Below are 19940 nucleotides of genomic sequence, written 5' to 3'. Positions count from 1 at the left end.
ATTCAGACAAAACAGTGTGGGGAAAATATTCTCAGACTTGTCAAACTTAACAGACTTTTACTTTTTGTGAAACTCATCTTCTGTGGTGATTGTGCACTTAAAGAGATAGTTCAACCCCCAAAAAAAGTTTACTCATGCCTCATTGTACTAATTTTCATTTCCAAACAAAAAGCAATGTTCCCACAACGTTAGGATACAATGTCGATCTAATGTCATGTTAATGTCCTGTGCCTTCTGGGTTCTCAGAGATAGTTCAACCCCAAAAAAAAGTTTACTTATGCCTCATTGTAGCTGGCTGTCACTCTGGGGTGCATTTAAAAATATATATTGTTAGTCAACTAAGGTTGCAAGTTCCGTCCTTACAAACATAGTTCAGTGATTTGGCATTTCCCAAATCAGTTGTTCCAACGAACATTTGCAAACTGCAACGCAAACTTGTACGCTTGCAGCTACACCTCTAGAGCTGTAGTTAGAAGCATAGTTACTTGTTGTGTTCTATTCCTCGGCAAAATATATGGGGGTTTTCTCTTAAGAAGTAGTTTAGAGTGTCATTATGGACGTTTTACAGTATATCTAACATGGTTCAAAAGGTGTATCTGCGGCAGAGAAACTACAGTTTTTGGAAACACTCATCATTACATCATTCTTTTCCCAAATGATGCATCGACTCTGATAGTTCAGCTGCGAGTTATGTCGTTGTTTGGGAAATGCACCCCTGGGTGGCGATCTGCTGAAAACGTGTAACCACTGACTTCCATAGTAGGAAAAACAAAAACTATGGGAAAGTCAATAGTTGCTGGTTTGCTACTTTATTCTTCAGTTTCAAACAAGTAATTGATGACAGAATTTTGAGTTTTGGGAAAACTATCCCTTTAATGGCATCCTGAATTCCCTGCCTTGGCCTGGTCCGTCCAGTCGCTCTGACAGAACGTTGAACAAATGCATAATTCATTGACTGGTGTAAGAAGTGAGGTAATTATACATTTATCTCACAAATAATACTGCGCCTTAACAGTGCCTGTGACCTTGCAAAGAGATTAATGCCCTTTTGGACTGGCTCAGAATCGCTACGGAGCGAGAATTTATTCCTTGACAAGAAGAGGGGGAAAGAAAGGATGGATTTTCTCTTTATGAGCATGAGATGTCATGGGGTTCCAGAAGGTCTTATGATTAAGTGTTAAGTTTCAAAACCTTATACAGAGGCATTTCAGTGGGGTTAAACAAAGTCAGCCTAAATGGAGGGTACTTTCTTTACAAACTTTTAACTAGAACCAAGTGCATGTGTTGTGAAAAAGGCAAGATGTTCCTAATTGATCTTTTTTTTTTCTTGTGCCATATTGCTATCTCCCACAGGCCATCATGGCTCAGCTGCCTCAGGAAGAAAAGGCCAAGATTGCTGAACAGGTCGAGAGCTTCAGGCAGGAAAAGAGCAAGCTGGACGCAGAAGTCGCTAAGTGGGATGACAATGGAAATGACATCATCGTGTTGGCAAAGCAGATGTGTATGATCATGATGGAGATGACTGACTTCACCAGGTACATCCACCCATTTCAATTATGGAAATGCTGGAAACATTTAATGCAGGAGTACCTGGAGGGCTGGTGTCCTGAACAGTTTAGCTCCAAAGCCAATTAGACCCACCTGAACCAGCTAATCAAGTACTTACTGGACATGCTAGAAACTTACTGGCAGCTACTGAGGCAAGTTGGATCTTAACTTTGCAGGAAATCAGCCCACCAGGACCGAGATGGGTACCCTTGATTTAACAGAGAATCTAACAGTATCTGTTTAATAAATAAAAACTTGGAAATTCAAATGTTAAGAGCAAAAATCCTACTTGCTTTTACTGTAGGTCATTAAATAGATATTTTAGGAAAATGTTGTGATTGACCAGCAAGTATTCCTTATAAGCTGTTCTAGTCTCAGAACAAAAGCCGTTTTTGGGGTGGTACCATTTCAAAGGACACTAATATGTACCTAGGTTTGCACTCTAATATGTACTGTACTAATATGCCCCCTTTACAGGAAAATACAGTAATAACAGCTTCTTTACTTTTCTGAGAGTGTTGCTGCTTGTGTTTCTTTATTTTCCTCTCAATTGTATCTATTAGCATATATGGGGGTTTTCAGCTTTCTTCACTCTGTACAGTTTGCACTCTCTCTGTTGTGAGGCATCAGCTAATAGAGTAACAAATCTGTGTTTTTTGTGCAACCACAGGGGTAAAGGCCCTCTGAAGAATTCCTCTGACGTGATCAATGCCGCCAAGAAAATCGCAGAGGCTGGATCCAGAATGGACAAGCTTGCCCGTGCCGTGGCTGACCAGGTCAGAATACCCTTTTTTCCCTCAAATCTCTATCTCTGTGAGGATTTGCGATCAAAGCCTTGGTTGTGTTTAATAAAACAAGCTTATATGAGGTGTTGAATATATCATTAGATGAGCACCATCTTCAGAAACTGCTGACCGACACTTTTTAATGTTTAATTCACTGCAGTCCTTATAAAGAAAAGAAAGTCCAAGGATGCGCCAATAAGTCTGTCAGCATGCATGTTAATGGCAGCCACTATATCATGCATGGTCTTTGTTCATACTACTGTATGATATATGAATTTAAAAGAAGAAACAAAAATGTTTCAGGTTTGTCATGATTCAGGATTCCAGGGGGAAGGTGTGTGTGCAAGATGCGGACATGGGTTCAGTTGAATAGAGACTAGATCCACTGCTCTGTTTAGGATCGTTCAGAAACAAATGGTACAATTCCAGTCACTGGGAAAGTACCCTTTCAACAGTAACAAATATGTACAGGATTAAAATGTACACCTCAGGTACTTAAGTAATGGAAATATGGTAGTAAAGATAGTAAAATTGTAATATGGACCCAATAAATTCAAATTAAGTTGAACTTTTTGAAAGCATACAATCCCAGAGATAGATTCTACATTTTGAGTACTAGACTAAGAGGAGTATTTCAAATGAGAAAATTTGTCCACTATGCCGCCCATCTGTGCAAGAGGTGTGGAGGATAAAGTTGGTATTGAGGGTTAAAAGAGCTACATGATGGTTGGTTGTGGTAATTCACATTTCAATCAAATCCATGGCTGTTTCTCAAGACCAAGAACACCGAGAACGTACTTGTGGTTCTCGTGGAAACTAGTCTTGCCAAGTTACCTCCGAAGATCGAACTCGGAAGACTGAAGAATTTCACAAGTCGATTCGATCGCAAGTTGATTCACAAGTCAATTCGATTTATCCTCTATATCAAGAAGGCATCCAGGTTCTTTTACGTGTCCTCTGTTCTTGCGGTCTTGTAATTAAAGTATTGTAACTTAACTTTGTACTAGCAGCTGATGTTACCCTACAACACAAGGATGCAAGAGCACATGTTGAGAAACAACCTATGAGAATGCTGAGTTTTGACTGACTGTAAAAGTAAGAATTTAGCTTTGTTGCTGAGCAAATGACAGGCCATGGTGAAGCATTACAAAAAGATCACGGGTTACTAGGTTCTTCAGACAAATAAGCCCGATGTTAAAGTGGATATTAAGGTCCAGAGTTGCCTACCTTCCTGCAACATTTAGTTCCAGCCCTGTTCAAACTGACCTAAACCAGCTAAGACATTCAAAAGCATGTGATAATTACAGACAGGTTTTTTGTACTGAAAGGCAAGAGCTTGATGAAAAGGATCGGGCACCTCTAAGCAATTCTTTTGGAGCCTGGCCCTCCTGGAGCATTGAGCAAGCGTGTCTAGCTAAGATTAATAAAGCATCTGAGATTGACTAGTCTGGTATGCCTCTTTAGAGAAGTATTTCCTTAAATTACAACACAAATGCATTGTCACTAGCACAAGTAATTGCTGAAAGGGTACTACATAAGAGGAATGATTCTGTTGTTGTCATCAATACCGGGGGAGCGATCTGGAAGATACAAGGAGCCTGAAACCTGCTGTGTCACCATTGGCCGGGCCTCATGTTGTTTTTGTTGTTTTCTTGCAGTATTCTTTTCCCTTAGATAAAGGGAAAAGGGTGGGGGGGGACCTGATCACAATGCTGATCAGAGTGTAATTTGAGTGTCCGAGCACATCGGAGACAGCCAGACAGTTCCTGCTTTCCAAAACAGAGCACCCCTCCCTTCAGCACGCAGTGAAGATTTGTCCTGTCTACCTTCCCATATTGTGTTTGTTGGGTTGTCTGAACAGGTGGCATGACTTGTCCCTTGTCAAACCTTTTCCCACTAACACGGTATTTACATCTAATAGCCATCTGGGGTTCTCGGGACTCATCAAGGGACCGTATTCATTTCTGAAACAATCTCTGAGTAGGCGGTGTTAAAACAGAACTGGGTGCTTGCTCTAATCAAGCTGCTACCCGGTGCTTAAGAAACAAACAGAAGCCATCATAGGAAACATTTAATTTTGTGTATATAGGGCTTAAATCTTATAACATATTTGGTATCTTTTTATTTTGATGGTCCCTAATGTGCATTTTGTTGACTGTACTTTACATTGCCAACAAATTCTCATTAGAGTTTAAGTAGACTGTCTGCTTAAAATCTGCTGATACTACTCCACCAACAGACATTTTTCTGACTTAAAGAAACTTTGGAAGTACAAGTAAACTTATACTAACCCTAAATCCTTCGGTCAGATCACACAATTTTTATTGTTGGTTACGAAAGTCACTATGTCAGATTATGCAATTTTATCTTGATAAAATCTTGACTTGCCATGGATAACAAATGGGCCAGACTGCACGTTCCTTCATGATCAGTCATCCTGTGACGTCTACGACGAGCGTTTTTTCCCAGAGCAGTCACAAGTTTTGCTATAACAATATTTCTTATCTTAATTATTATTTTTTTTTATCTTATGTCAATCTCAATAAATACTGATGATTGCTGACAACTAGGCTACATAATTTAAGGGCTTTGTTATGACATTGCAATGATCAAATGTTTATTTCCTTTTAATATTAAGATATTTTCTTTTAAATCCAAATGTATATTTTCCATCCATGGGTTGCTTATTAAACAATCCCTCTCCTGAACTTGCCGCAAGTGAGACAGAGAAAGTATAAGCACATCAGCACCAAGATAAAATCAAATACTCAAGACATAATCTTTAAAATAATGACATATTAAAAAATGTGCAAATATATGACAGAGGTTTATGATACAACAATTACAGTATGGTGTAATTAAAAATTGAATAATAAGATTTTCCACAGAGCAAAACAAATCATCACCGCACAGTTGAGTAGTAGTTGGGCACAAAAAATATATAATTCGTATATTTTTTTCAACAAATTTTGTTTGGTATATTGTGTATCTTAATTTATTGTATTTTTGTTTGTCAGTTATCTACTAGATAAAGAAGAATAATGAATACCACCTGAGGTGACGTGCTTCAAAACTAGTCATACTTCAGCATCAAAGTACAAACTGGTTTGGTAAATAAAATAAAATCTAGCCTAAATAAAATTTAGGTAAAATATTCATAGTTTCACAGAAACTTATGTTAAACTTTAATGACAAAATCTTCTATTGTCGGTGAGTTTCAATTTAATTAGTTTAATCAAGTTATTTGAATAAGCAAGACATTCTTTTACATTGTATTAGCAGCACTGAAGTGTTTCCAGATTACCTTGGAAGAACGAACTCGGTTGGAAGGCTGAGAGAACTCAGAAACTCATTGTGAGAATGGAGACGTCTGCATATTTGTGCCAGTCTGTCAAATAAAATGGCTTAAAACACTTTACATTTTAGAGAAAGTAGTTAAAAAGTTTGCATAACCAATGATTAATCTTATTTTATCCTATTTTTTGATTAACTGACCCGTGGATTAATGGCAGCACCTGCAGATATAACTGATCAATTATGTGCTCCTATTGCACAGCGTCACCCATGTGACGGAACTCGTCATGAATATCGGTGAAAAAATTAAACATGCTAGACTTTCAGAGATGGTGTCATGAGGCGTCGCAGACATGGTATCAGTTATCGTGAACTATGCCACTGTACACAAAAAGAAACAATTGAATCTTGTGTCACAATGCCCATTTGTTGTTTACGACTACCCACGACACCCTACATCATGGGAATTGTGCCGAAATCATGACAAAATCATGTAATCTGACCAGGGATTAACTCTAACCTGTCTAATCCTCTAAATCCTCCAATGATACTTCAAATCAACAAAATGTGTTAAAGGGATGATTGAAATAAAGTGATACCACACATACAGTTAGTTGTGTTGGGTTGAAAAATGCAGTCCATCCCCATCAGAAAAAAAAACGCTCTTACTGCTCCTGTTTCTGCTGCACTTGACATGGCAGACCTAACGCTGCTGGGTACTGGAGGTGAGAAAAGAGGGCTTTGTATTTCCCCATAGCCGCCCCATGGCACAGCAAGAGGTTGCCTCCTGCAGAGAGACACTCAATCGCTAAACGCTAAGGACATTACAGCTGCTCAGCCATGTCAAAGATAAAGCAGCCTTAACAGTTATTAAATGCGTCTCATCAGTCTTTTTCACTCAAAGCTCATGTGAAGCTGAGGGAAGGAAAAAAAATGTGGCCAAGTATATAACAACTTCTGACAGGACTTATTACTTTATGCTAAGTCACTGAGTTAGCTGCTGTGTTAGAAGTGTGATAAAGCGGTAATCCTGTCTTGGCACGCAAGGTGATGCGTCTCTAAAATTATTATTATTTATCTAAAAATTGTGCAGTCAAATGGATATTACTAGAGCTTTGAAGAGGAGCCAGAAATGAGACAGAAAATAAGTGTTGTTCTTACATCTAAATGCACTACAGCAGTCAAATACTGCTCCTGGAAGGCCTCTACTGTGTATATTTTAGCCTCGGCTCTATTAAAAACACACAAACCAGCTTACTAAGAATACTTCAAACTTATAGACAGGTGTGTTGAGGCAAGTTAAAGTACTCCTATTATGGGTTTTTAAAAAATTACCAGCAATGCATTGTGCAATGCAGCTTTAAGTGAATGAAATCATCCAGCTAAGGGTTAAATCTGAAAATGCACCTTGTTTAAAAATATAGATTTTTTAAAATAAAAGATTCAACTCAGAGTCGTTTAAATAATTCGTTGTTCGTCCAGATCTTTTGCCTGAGTGTATTGATGTCGACATAAAACAATAGCAAATATTAACTACTGGTTCTGGTAAAACGTGAACGTGCCTTTCCCTTCAAACACTAGCAGAGTGCAAGGGATCATGGGATTGATCATGACGCAAAGATTACTATCACTGAGAGATGGCCAGTCATGCGGCTGTGGGGAATGAAGGGTTTAAGTTCATTTTCACAACAACACCACAGTATCGCCAACCTTGTGCTGAGTTTGTTCCTGTCTTTTTTCTTATGATTGCTACAATAACCTACTTTGCATCGTGGGATTCGCTAGCCGTTTGTTATTAAAGGAAGGATCAGCAAAGACTACTAATGTATGGGACTTTGTCAGTAACTGTATGTTGTATGAACCAGTTTCTTCTTCCTTCATATACTGTAAATGTTTCTCCTTCCTACACAACGTAAAGTGTGATTATAATGGTTGCCACGTTTTCGGTAGTTTGCAAAATATGTATTTAATTGTGTGTTGTAACTTGTAACCGCTCCGCGCGGCTTGTAATCACGTATCTGTTATAGATCAGTGCTTGTAATGTATCTCTCAGGTTAAATATGTATGGGCTACTTTACATATCACGTTCAAAACCACGTTGAAAATGCAACACATGCTTCTTCATTTACCGATTTAAATGTGTTGTGCTCAAAATCTCCTGCTGTTTGTTGCTATGGCCACCATCAGCTGTTCCTCAACATGCATGGCTCAGTCAATTTTCAAAATAGTTCAACTTTTGCCACTATGTGGATTAATACTCAATGTGTGTTGTTGTTATTACTTGGGGTTGTGGTTAAGAATAGAGGAATATGCTGGTGTTTTGCTCCATTTCTTTAATGCATTGTTGCGTTGGGCTCACATATACGCTGTGCTCTAACTACTAGGGTTGCATGGTTTACCAGTACTATGGTTGTATCACGATATTCTGGCTCCAAAATACTGCCGATGCCACTCTACTTTGTAAACGGTAGTATCGTCATTAACGGTCTATCTTAATTGACCACATCATATAGCCAGATGTTGTTGGTAACAAATTTCGTTTGGTATAATTTGTATCTTTATGTATTTTTTGTTGGTCAGATATCTACAAAATAAACAAAAAGAACGAATGCATTTTAGGTGAAGTGATGTGTAAATACTTTTTTCAATATAAGGGGAACTATGAATTCAATTCAAGTAGACCTATTATAACAAAAATATAGTATTTCTGACAATTTTCTTTATTTCATAGATTTGAGTTATGAATTACAGTAATCCAATACTACTTGGTATCACGATACTTAAATTGGTAAAGTATCATACCGCGAATTAATAGTATCACGACAACCCTATTAACTACTTCTTCTCCATCTCGTGCTTAACACAGTCAACAGACTGGGTCATCGGACCAATCAGCGCAGATTAGCCTCACGCCTTAGGGGTTTGAGAACAAATGACTTGCTAAACAAATCAAATGGAGTCATTAGAATAATTAAGTAAAAATAAATGCTTATTATAAGTCAATGAAAGTGTTTTTGACCTTGCATGCATATCAGCCTGTTGTTGGAGACCTCCAAAACCAAAATATGACCTTTCATAATGCATAGTAGTGCCTCTTTGAAGCTAAACTCTGTAGGACAGTGACGCACTAGAACTAAATTTGGACACCCCCACACTAGAGGATTATTGCCCTGTTGGTAAATTAATTGTGAATTAATTAAATTGTTCACATTGCAGTTTTAATATCCAAATAATATGCTAGAACTGGAGCATGCTAGCACTTTTTTAGGATTCGTGTATGCTTGTGAAGCATCATCAAAACAGCAAGAGACAATTACGTGATGTAAATACAAGAAGTGATGTAAAACTGGTCTGATATCATTGCAAAATGTACAGACGTAGCCTGTTGTAGCATTATAAAGTATTGGCTTATGAATATTGAGTAGTTTGTGACTGGAGGAAGGTTGCCCAGCAACATCTTCACAATCTGATTGTGATTTATATGAGAGTCATTGCTTGTGACATAGAAATAATCTACACTCTAGTTAAAACATCTCAAGGAAATTAAGGGTAGGCTTTGTTTATTGTGCTTTGGGCTGGTGTCCATATAAAACCTGAATAATCAGAGGTAAGTATATTCTATTTTATTTTGTGCTTTAACCGTTGCATGTTTACTATATCTTTGTGTAAAATGTTAATGAAATAAGCAATCGTGATGATAGTGGGGCATTATGTGCAATATGTGATGATGACAAACCCCTGAGTCATCTTCAAGATGGAACTAATTTCATCTTCAGCCATCCCGGCTTCACCCCCCTCACCTCATATTTGCTCGACACGGTGAATATGTAAAGGTCAAGTCTTTGCTTTGTGTTCCCATCTCTTTTAGTGCCCAGATTCAGCCTGTAAGCAGGACTTATTGGCGTACCTCCAGAGAATCGCCCTCTATTGCCACCAGCTCAACATCTGCAGCAAGGTCAAGGCTGAGGTGCAGAATCTGGGAGGAGAGCTCATTGTTTCCGGGGTAAGGCAATACTTATTTAATCAAGTATGTACATGTTCGATTTCACAGAGTATTGTTGTCTCTTTAAAATGTTATATAAACACTTCAAGGGGTGGCTCACACTACACTTCCTTTTGCACTGACATCCATTCACACACATGCAAATGCAGTAGACCAGAAGCACATGCTCATTCATACACATACAAATGCAGTAGACCAGAAACAGAAGCTCATGTGAGTTGCATGAAGATGTTTGACATACAAGAATGATGTGTCAAGGTGTGACCTCTTAGCTGAATGAAAAGGTTTGCACTGTGTTGGGAACATGACCTTAAAAGTAATTATTTATAGTTAATTATCACAAATAGTAACTGAGTTAGTAACCTAAATTATTTTAAGAGCAATGTGTATTATGTAGTATGGTGGCTTAGTGTTTAGCACTGTCACCTCACAGTAAGAAGGTCACTGGTTCAAGTCCCTGGGAATGTTTTCCCAGTGTTCGTGTGGGTTTTCTCCGATTTCCCCCACAGTTCAAAGACATGCGGTATAAAACATATGCCAAAATAGTTGGTGGTTCATTCCGCTGTGGCTACCCCTGATATATTTGGGACTAAGCCGAAGAAAAAATTATGAATGTTATGGATATGCCAAAAAACTTGGATGCCCCAATGTTAATTATGCTGAATTAAATGGGCACTCAACAGACCCTTTTCACATTTCTCAGTAGCGGAAGGCATCAGATTTGGGTAAACTTAGAGCGCAGTGAATGGGAGAGTACAGCAAATAATTTATTTACACTCCTATTTGCTGAATTAATAAAAGAAACACTCCATGATGGTGTTATCGAGACTTTTAGAAAGAGGAAAAAAAAAAGGTGTGAGACTGATGACGGCAACCAGAGGAGAGAATACTGTTGAATTTACAACCTGGCACCCGATTACCTCTCTGGTCTTCTTCACTGGTACACTCCTTTGCGCTAGGCATGGGCCGGTAAAAGATTCTGAAGGTATGATAACCTTGGATAAACATATCACGGTTTGATGGTATCTCAGTACTGTGATCGCTGCTCTAAAATATATTCTTTTTAACTGTCTGGGTAAAAATCGAAAAACTTTTCCCCCCTTGGAACACAATCTATTTATTTTACAAATATTTTGGAGCAGTAAACATGTCAGGTTAAATCATTTAAATGAATCATTATTTTCTGCTGTCTTCCTTTGTTTCAAAAACACTGATTTCTTTACAATTTAAATAGGCATCTTTGGATTTTTTTCCTTTTCTGCTGGAGATACTGTTGACCTAAAAACAAAACAAAAAAATGTCCCATGTCGTCCCATGCCTACTCGGCGCTCACTGAGATCTTCTGCGGCTGAACTGTTTTTAGTTCCAAATTTTAAGATGAAGTCATTTGGTGGCAGGTTTTTTAGCTGCATAGCACCACAGTAATAGAATACCCTGCTGTTAGAAATTCGTCCGGTGGACTCTATTGCCAATTTTAATTCCCAGGTAAAAAAATTTCTGTTCAGAATTGCTTTTAACGATTTTCTGGTTTAATATTATGTTTATTATTCTTCTGTCTTGTATTTTATGATGTGCCTGTAATAAGGTGTCCTTGAGTGCTTTGAAAGACACCTATAAATAAAAAGTATTATTATTAGTAATGTATTCTCAGCCCTATAGACACTGTATTACAAACACCTCGCATAAGCGGTAATTTGTTTTTTGTAGTTTGATGCAAAGATGATATAATCCATTCATACATAAATGTTCAAACGTTTTATTATAAATCAAAATATTAAAAAACCTTTAAGGATTTCAGATTATGATGACTTTTCAATGCACCATAACATTCTTGTGAAAAGGGTCCTTTGGATAAATTATTTTTATAAACATTGTAAACTACTCTGTACAGTATTAATGCTGCTGTGGGACAATGTGAGAGACACCTATCAAATGTAATCGTTTATTGTAAACAATATTTGATTTAATGATTAAATAACACATAATAGATGAGTTAAAACATTTATTTAGTACACTGTTCACAAATGGTGAGGTGTCTACAAGCACAATATCTAAAACAGACAGATAGCTGTGGAAATGTTTTTGTAAAGTTGTCTATCAATATATACTTTGGATACGACTATTCACGTGTCAGAACACTACCAAACAAGTTTCAGTTGCTTTGATGTAGTGGCTCAGTCTACTTTGAAAAGCAAAGCTCACGTTATCGCCTGCATTCTTAGTCCATCACAATTAGCTATGTTGTTCCACCACCAACATACAAACCATTTCCCCGACAACACAGACCAGAGCAGGTTTTATATAATGCCACATTATATTGTCAGTAATGGGGAAACAGTTGTTGAAATATCTAATCAATTCCATGTGCGTTCAATAAAAAAGGTCAGTAGAGGTTTCTCATCGATGTCAAACATCTTAGTAATTTATTGGATACAAATAATTCGATTTACAGAATTCTGTTATCCTCAATGCAATGCAAGACTTACATTCAGGACTTCATTTTCTGACTTCAACTTATATAGGCAGCTGATATTAACAGGTGGAGTTTGGTGAATCTGTTTCATTCATTTGTTTATGAATTGAATCATTGAATTTAATCATTTGTTTATGAATTGTAATTGATCATTCTCCTGTCCTCCATTGGCCGCACCCATACATACGTCCTCTTTTTCTACGAATTCTCTGCACAACATTAAAAGCACAAAAATTCACAACTGCAAATTCTGTGCTCACAGGAATTTTCGCTGAAGAGCTCAAGTTTTAGACAATCAGCCTCATCTACTTCTGCAAAAGTGTTTCATTCGTATGCAAAACATATCACACTCAACAGGTGAAGTTTAGTTAATATATCACCTTAATATATCACCAGGAATACAAATACAATTGTTTAATGGAAAGAAAAACAGACAAAAATAATAAAAAAGTATTCTTTTTTTCACAACACAGTCATTTGATTACTGAAAATATTTGTATACATTATTATTGTCATTACTGTGTTCACAGCACTGCTTTTTATTTATTATTATTATTTTTACATCGAATGTGATGTCACATCACATTGCTGCAGTGTCCAAAATGTATGCTGAGAGTAATTTAACTCAAAATTCATCAGTCGTTTTTGTGAGGTTGTACTTAACAGGCCAAAATACCAGAGCAGAGCAGAGAAGCACTGGCAATGAATACCATCCATGTCAGAAATGCTGAACAAGAGCAAGTAGGCCCCAGAGGGGTTAAAAACTTGTTCCAAAATAGCTGTGATGTACCAAACATACTTGGCCCTTGAAATATTCAATTAGGATCAAGTATACTTGGACAAAAGTTAAAGGTTGTTGCTCAATTACACTAAAATCTGCCATCGCTTGTTTATAACTGCCCAATCATTGCACACAGTTTAACAGAGCATTAAAACGCTGCATTAATTTTTCATTTCATGCATTGCTATGGTTCAGTTGGAACAACTCTCTGGACACAGTGCTCATGTATTTGCTTCTAGTGGACTATTTCTGCTATGCACACAGACAGGCTTGAAAATGCCACACATGAATCCCATAAATGATACGTGAAATCTAGTAATGCACTGTAGGTCTGTAATTAACTGATTGGCTGTCGTATAAACTGTGCCATATTGTAAATTATGTGATTGTAAGACTTTTCAGTCTACACCATCTAGAGGTGCCTAAACATGATCCTGGAGGGCCAGTGCCCTGTATAATTTAGCTCCAACATCATTCAACACACCTGCCAAGATGTTTCTTATATACTGTACAGGTTTTGTATGTATAGTTTGCATCTGAACCAGCTAATCAAGCTCTTTCAAGGTAGGTACCCTACAAACTTCCAGGCAGGTGTGTTGAAGCAGGTTGGAGCTAAACTCTGCAGGACAGCAGCCCTCCCTGACTGAGTTTGGGCACCCCTGAGCTAGATATTCATGACTTCAGCAGATTACATGACTTGTATTGTCCGTTACGACAGTCATTGTGTCAGATTATGCGATATTGTGTATATAAAATCTTGCCAGAATACATTTTGCTTTGCGAACGCATGATTCTATGCCAGTAAGAGGTGATTTTGGAGCTCCGGCAACAGTTGTATTCACATTTTGAATGAGAACATAATGGGCCATCAATCGCCAACATTTATTTATTTATGTCTTTAATTCTTTAGTGCTGACACATAACTAGGCCCACACTGAAATCTGCATGCAGAAATCTGCAGATTTCCACAGATTTTTAGCCAATCATTAAGTATATGTATATTTACTTGTGTAAATTTCTATTTATTCAGCTTTTCAATTAATTTCAGTAATATTATTGACTAATATGAAAATGTATATATTATTTATTTACAATACTGTTTGTAAAGTAATATTTTTTGTCTTTTAGTAGATATATTATATAAGAGACTTGCTTTGTTTACCAAACAAGTGGATCTTATTACATCTGCATTGCAAACATTAAATAAAAATTAAAAACATGTTATTTTTTATTTCGTATTAAATTTTTTAGTTATGACACTCCCAAAATCATTCCACACAAATCCACATATTTTTTCAATTAATTTGCATATTTATTTATTTATTATTTTTGCAGGTTTCGTCCTCCATATAACAGATGATTTATAGTGTGTAATTATAAAGTGTTATCAAAAAAACAATTAAATCTTGCATCCTGACACCCATTTGTGATTTATGAATCCCCAAGACACCCTACATCAAGCAAATCATGGCTAAATTCTATAATCTGAATGGGGCTTTACCTAGAAATGTATCCTCAAAGGCACTAATCTAAATCTCTCTCCCAATTCCCTCATATTCAGCTGGACAGCGCTACATCCCTCATCCAGGCAGCCAAGAACTTGATGAATGCTGTGGTCCTCACAGTCAAGGCCTCCTACGTGGCTTCCACCAAGTACCAGAAGGTGTATGGCACAGCGGCGGTCAACTCCCCAGTGGTGTCCTGGCGCATGAAGGCCCCGGAGAAGAAACCCTTGGTGAAGCGAGAGAAACCGGAAGAATGCCAGACCCGAGTCAGGCGAGGCTCGCAGAAGAAACATATCTCCCCCGTCCAAGCCCTCAGTGAATTCAAGGCCATGGACTCCTTTTAACTCCGCCCCCCAGAAACCCAAAACTCCTCCTCCTCCTTCTGTCTTGATTTCTACTCCTCCCCCTGTTACGGCTTATTTTCCCGGAGCTGTATCTTTGTTCCATGCAGCGACGTCGACGTGTGTGTATGTGCCCAGTAAATGTTTGTGACTTGGGAGGATTTGGCCACCATTCCTCTTTGAACCAAATTCCGCTGTAAATGAGAAACAAACAAACTCGCGGAGACGTTTACAGTGCGGGCTGCGGTACAATTGATGTGGTGTTCATTCTTGCTGAGCGGCCATATATACACAGAGATATTAAAGAATATAATCTATGGTATAGTAGTGTCAGCCCTAACCGAGACACAGGTGCTGCTTTCCTTCCTATTTTTTATTATTATTATTATTATTTAAAATGAATATGACCCATAGTAATAGGAATAACTTATGTTCAAGCAATTCTCTTCCCAGTTATCCATGCGGTGATGATGCACTAGTTTTTGCATTAAAAAAAAATCCATTTCTTTAATTATATTACTGTATCACTAACCATGGCAGCCAGGTCGGCTATAGTATTACATTTAGAAAAGGACTAGTTGTGTGGTTTGCTCAGAGACTAGTAGAATCCTGCATACTTTATAGTCCTGATTCTCTAATAAACCTTGCAACTGTGTGTGTCGACTTGAGTTCTTTTTCTCTGTGTTTCGTTAAACTTCAGTGTACGGCCGCCATTTCACATTTCCTAATTAATGAGTGATACTTACTGTGTGTTTGGCAAGCAAGATCTTCTATCTAGTGCAAATCCATCTCCAAACAAGTTTCGTGTTTGCCACACACAGTGTTCTGGAATTGATTATCTATGGACATATTTTATTTATTTTAAGTAAACAAAGTAAATACATATTAAAGTTTGCTATTGTTGGCAAACTGTGAGATGAAGAACAAGGGCTGGTGTGGTGGCGTGATGGCTTTGTGGTTAGCACTGTCACTTCAGCAATAAGGTCACAGGTTTGAGTCCCGGCTGAGCCATTTGGTGCTCCGATTTCCCCCACAATTCAATTCAATTCATGTTTATTTCTATAGCACTTTTACAATGTAGATTGTGTCAAAACAGCTTAACATTGAGTTTCTAGTAAATTGAAACTGTGTCAGTCCAATTTTCAGGGTTGAAGTTCAGTTTAGTTCAGTTCAGTGTGGTTTAATTTTCACTGCTGAAAGTCCAAACAATGAAGAGCAAATCCATCGATGCACAGCTCCACAAGTCCTAAACCAAGCAAGCCAGTGGCAAGGAACAAACTTCACCAATTGACGAAGTGAAGAAGAAGAAAAAAAAAAAACTCAAGGGAAACCAGGCTCTGTTGGGTATGACCATTTCTCCACTGGCCAAACTTTTTGTGCAGAGCTGCAGTCTAGGCGTCGGAGAACACTGGACATCCATCGTGGAGAACTGCAGGTGTGAGTAGGTCACCGGCGGGTGTCCACAGTACAAAGACATGCACTATAAGTATGGGGTGTTCAAATTAAATGTTTTATCGATGCAGACACGAACAATTCAATATCAGTTCAGTAATAATCATAACCAGTTATTATGTTCTGACGTCATTTATCACATACAGTGCATCCGGAAAGTATTCATAGAATTTCACTTTTTCCACATTTTTTATGTTACAGCCTCATTCCAAAATGGATTAAATTAACTTATTTCCACAACAATCTACACACAATACCCCATAATGACAATGTGAAAAATAAATTCTCTGAAATTGTTGCTAATTTATTACAAATAAAAAACCTGAAAAATCACAAGCACATAATGTGTACATATTCACAGCCTTTGCTCAATACTTTGTTAATGCACCCTTGGCAGCAATTACAGTCTCAAGTCTTGTTGAATATGATGCCACAAGCTTGGCACACCTGTCTCTGAGAATTTTTGCCCATTCCTCTTTGCAGTACCTCTCAAGCTCTATCAGGTTGGATGGGAAGCGACGGTGTACAGTGATTTTCAGATCTCTCCAGAGATGTTCAATTGGATTCAGGTCTGGGCTCTGGCTGGGCCACTTAAGGACATTTACCAAGTTGTTGTGAAGCCACTCCATTGATATTTTGGCAGTGTGCTTTGGGTCATTTTCCTGCAGGAAGATGAACTGCCACCCCAGTCTGAGGTCAAGAGCACTCTGATGCAGGTTTTCATTCAGGATGTCTCTGTACATTGCTGCATTCATCTTTCCCTCTATCCTGACTAGTCTTCCAGTTCCTACTGCTGAAAAACATCCCCACAGCATGATGGTATTAGCCTGGTGATGAGCGGTGCCTGGCTTTCTCCAAATGTAACGCCTGGCATTCACTCCAAGATCAATTTTAGTCTCATCAGACCAGAGTATTGTGTTTCTGATGGCATGAGAGTCCTTCAGATGCCCTTTGGCACTTTACCATACAGGCATGATAGGTGGATTGCTGCACAGATGGCTGTCCTTCTGTAAGGTTCTCTCTTCACAAAAGAACGCTGGAGCTCAGACAGAGTGACCATTGGTTTATTGATCACCTCCCTGACTAAGGTCCTACTCACCCGATCACTCAGCTTAGATGGCTGGCCACCTCTAGCAAGAGTCCTGGTTTTTCCAAAAATCTTCCACATACAGATGATTGAGGCCACTGTGCTCATTAGAACTTTGAGAGCAGCAGAACTTTTTCTGTAACTTTCCCTAGCCTTGGAGGTCTACAGACAATCCCTTTGTCTTCATGCTTTGTTTGTGCTTTGACATGCACTGTCAACTCTGGGACCTTATGTAGGTAAGTGTATGCCTTTTCAAATCAATCAGCTGAATTTACCACAGGTGAACTCCAATTAAGCTGCTAAAACATCTCAAGAAAAAAATCTCATCTCATGGCAAAGGCTGTGAATACTTATGTACAGGTTCATGTGATTTTTTATTTTATTTTTTATAAATTTGCAACAATTCCAAAACATATTTTTTTTCACATTGTCATTATGGGGAATTGTGTGCAGAATGTTGAGGAAATAGATTAATTTAATCCATTTTGGGATAAGGCTGTAACAAAAAATGTGGAAAAAGTGGAGTGCTATAAATACTTTACGGATACATTGTGCAGTACATGTTAGACTATATATTAACGATATAATGTTTGAACTAATATTGACAATCCGTTAAAGAGCTTACATATAAAACTATATTATAAATAGGTTAGAGAAACTTCTATAAAAAAAACATAAAGGGTATGACATGAGTGGGTGTTCCAAAAGGTACAAAGTGTTCCCTTTATATAATTATCTCAAGGGTACATTTTGCTGATCAGAATGACACAATCAAGCCTCAGGCTCACAGTCCGAACCTTGTTAACAAGATTTTAGAATATATTTATATGTAAGTTGGTCAAAGCCACACTGCGACCCCCTTCTGACTTGATGTGTGCTGAAGAGTTTCCAGCCGTTTCTCTGGGTTTAATACAGTGACCTGTGCCTAATGAAAGGATTAGCTGCAAGACTGCTGTGCCAACATCTGCCATTTACCTTAATTAAAATCTTCCTTGGCCGCCACTTGTGTCACCACACACAGCCTGAAGACTTTGAGATGTTCTGTGCTCTAAAGATCAGCTGGATTCCACAACAATAAGGTATAAGGAAGGGTATACACTGCAGCACAAGGCAAATGATTGTGCTGCCACGTATCATGCGAGTACTGACTGAAGTTATTCTAGACATGATTTCATTACAATGTTGTTCGGCTAATGCCACTGCATGAACAAAAAGTCCTACATTTATATTACATCTCTGAAATATATACAATCTATTTCCCTAACAGGGACCAAAAACACACTATGACTTCCATAATTGGGAGTGCAATGCAAAATTGATGCAAAATGCTTAAATGTGATAGGAAACATTTGATTATGTTTGTAATTGTTGAAATCAGTGTTAAGCGTTTTGAACGAGCTGACATTTCCCACCATTATGTGCTTTAGCTCAAGATCCTATCCTCAAAGTAGATACCACATGGCATGTCTAATACAGAATTTGATGCATTTTCACCTTATTATAGTTTAAAAAATTAATTAGATAATCACAATAACAGCATTGACAAAAAAAAATCTACACTACCTGACAAAAGTCTTGTCATCGATCCCAGTTGTAAGAGCAACAAATAATCACTTGACTTCTAGTTGATCATTTGGAAAAGTGGCAGAAGGTTGATTTTTCTGATGAATAATCTGTTGAACTGGATCCTAATCATTCAACAGAAATCAGTCAAGTTTCGTGAAGTAAAAATCATGATTTACATTCAGTATGGGGATGTGCGAGAGATCTGTAGAGTGGATGGCAACATCAACATCCTGAGGTATCAAGACATTTGTGCTGCCCATTACATTACAAACCACAGGAGAGGTCAAGGTGCTCCAGTATTGGCCAGCCCAGTCACCAGACATTAACTTTATTAAGCATGTCTGGGGTAAAATGAAGGAGGAGGCATTGAAGATGAATCCAAAGAATCTTGAACTCTGAAAGTCCTACAGGAACACTTTCTTTGCCATTCCAGATGACTTTATTAATAAGTTATTTGAGTCACTGCAGAGATATATGGATGCAGTCCTCTAAGTTCATGGGAGTCATGCACAACATTAATTCTTTTTCCACTGCACCTGATTTTATATTCTATACTGTACATTATTTCTGTTAAGTGACAAGACTTTTGTCTAAGCAAAGTCAGACCTCACTGTCCTAATTAAATAATTAAAAATCAAGGCATGATCATATTTTATTTTGGTAAAATAAGCATAAACTAAAGGCCTTTGCCTTTCATATAAGCCACTTCTGATACCAGATGATCAACTAGAAGTTAAGTTATTATTTATTGTTCCTAAAACTTGGATAGGCAACAAGACTTTTGTCTGTAATATAGTTAAACATTTTGTATAAATTGATACATACAGAGTGTTATGCCTATTTTTTTACCAATGTAAGAGAGTTGACCAAAATGCAAGAAGGCAGCTCTAAATATTTTTTAGCATTATTAATGAAATTACAAATAATATAGAAAACAGATGTTTCGTGCAAATGTTTATTTAACTTAGTAGAGAAAACACACAAAAAATAACTATTTCATAATAATTTATGTGAATGACCTCTGCAGAGAGTATATACAGGAATCAGAGAGTGAAATTCAATACCCTTTTAAGATCTTTTTTGAGACTCTTTCCATACATTTTAC

The 19940-nt window shown here is 37.7% G+C and overlaps 1 protein-coding gene across 1 annotated transcript in view; it reads left to right on the top strand.

The window, feature by feature from the left end:
- The window catches only part of ctnna2 (catenin (cadherin-associated protein), alpha 2), an 845686-nt gene extending 830301 nt beyond the window's left edge, over nucleotides 1–15385 (top strand). The window contains 4 exon segments of the mRNA XM_056456768.1: nucleotides 1354–1535; nucleotides 2219–2324; nucleotides 9496–9630; nucleotides 14446–15385. Of these exon segments, the coding sequence (XP_056312743.1) occupies nucleotides 1354–1535; nucleotides 2219–2324; nucleotides 9496–9630; nucleotides 14446–14733 (711 nt within the window). The 3' untranslated portion in view covers nucleotides 14734–15385.
- Nucleotides 15386–19940: the final 4555 nt, after the last annotated feature.

This window comes from Danio aesculapii, chromosome 1, assembly GCF_903798145.1.
Source record: "Danio aesculapii chromosome 1, fDanAes4.1, whole genome shotgun sequence".
In the NCBI taxonomy this organism is placed as follows: domain Eukaryota; kingdom Metazoa; phylum Chordata; class Actinopteri; order Cypriniformes; family Danionidae; genus Danio; species Danio aesculapii.
This window is presented reverse-complemented; position numbering and strand designations above follow the sequence as displayed.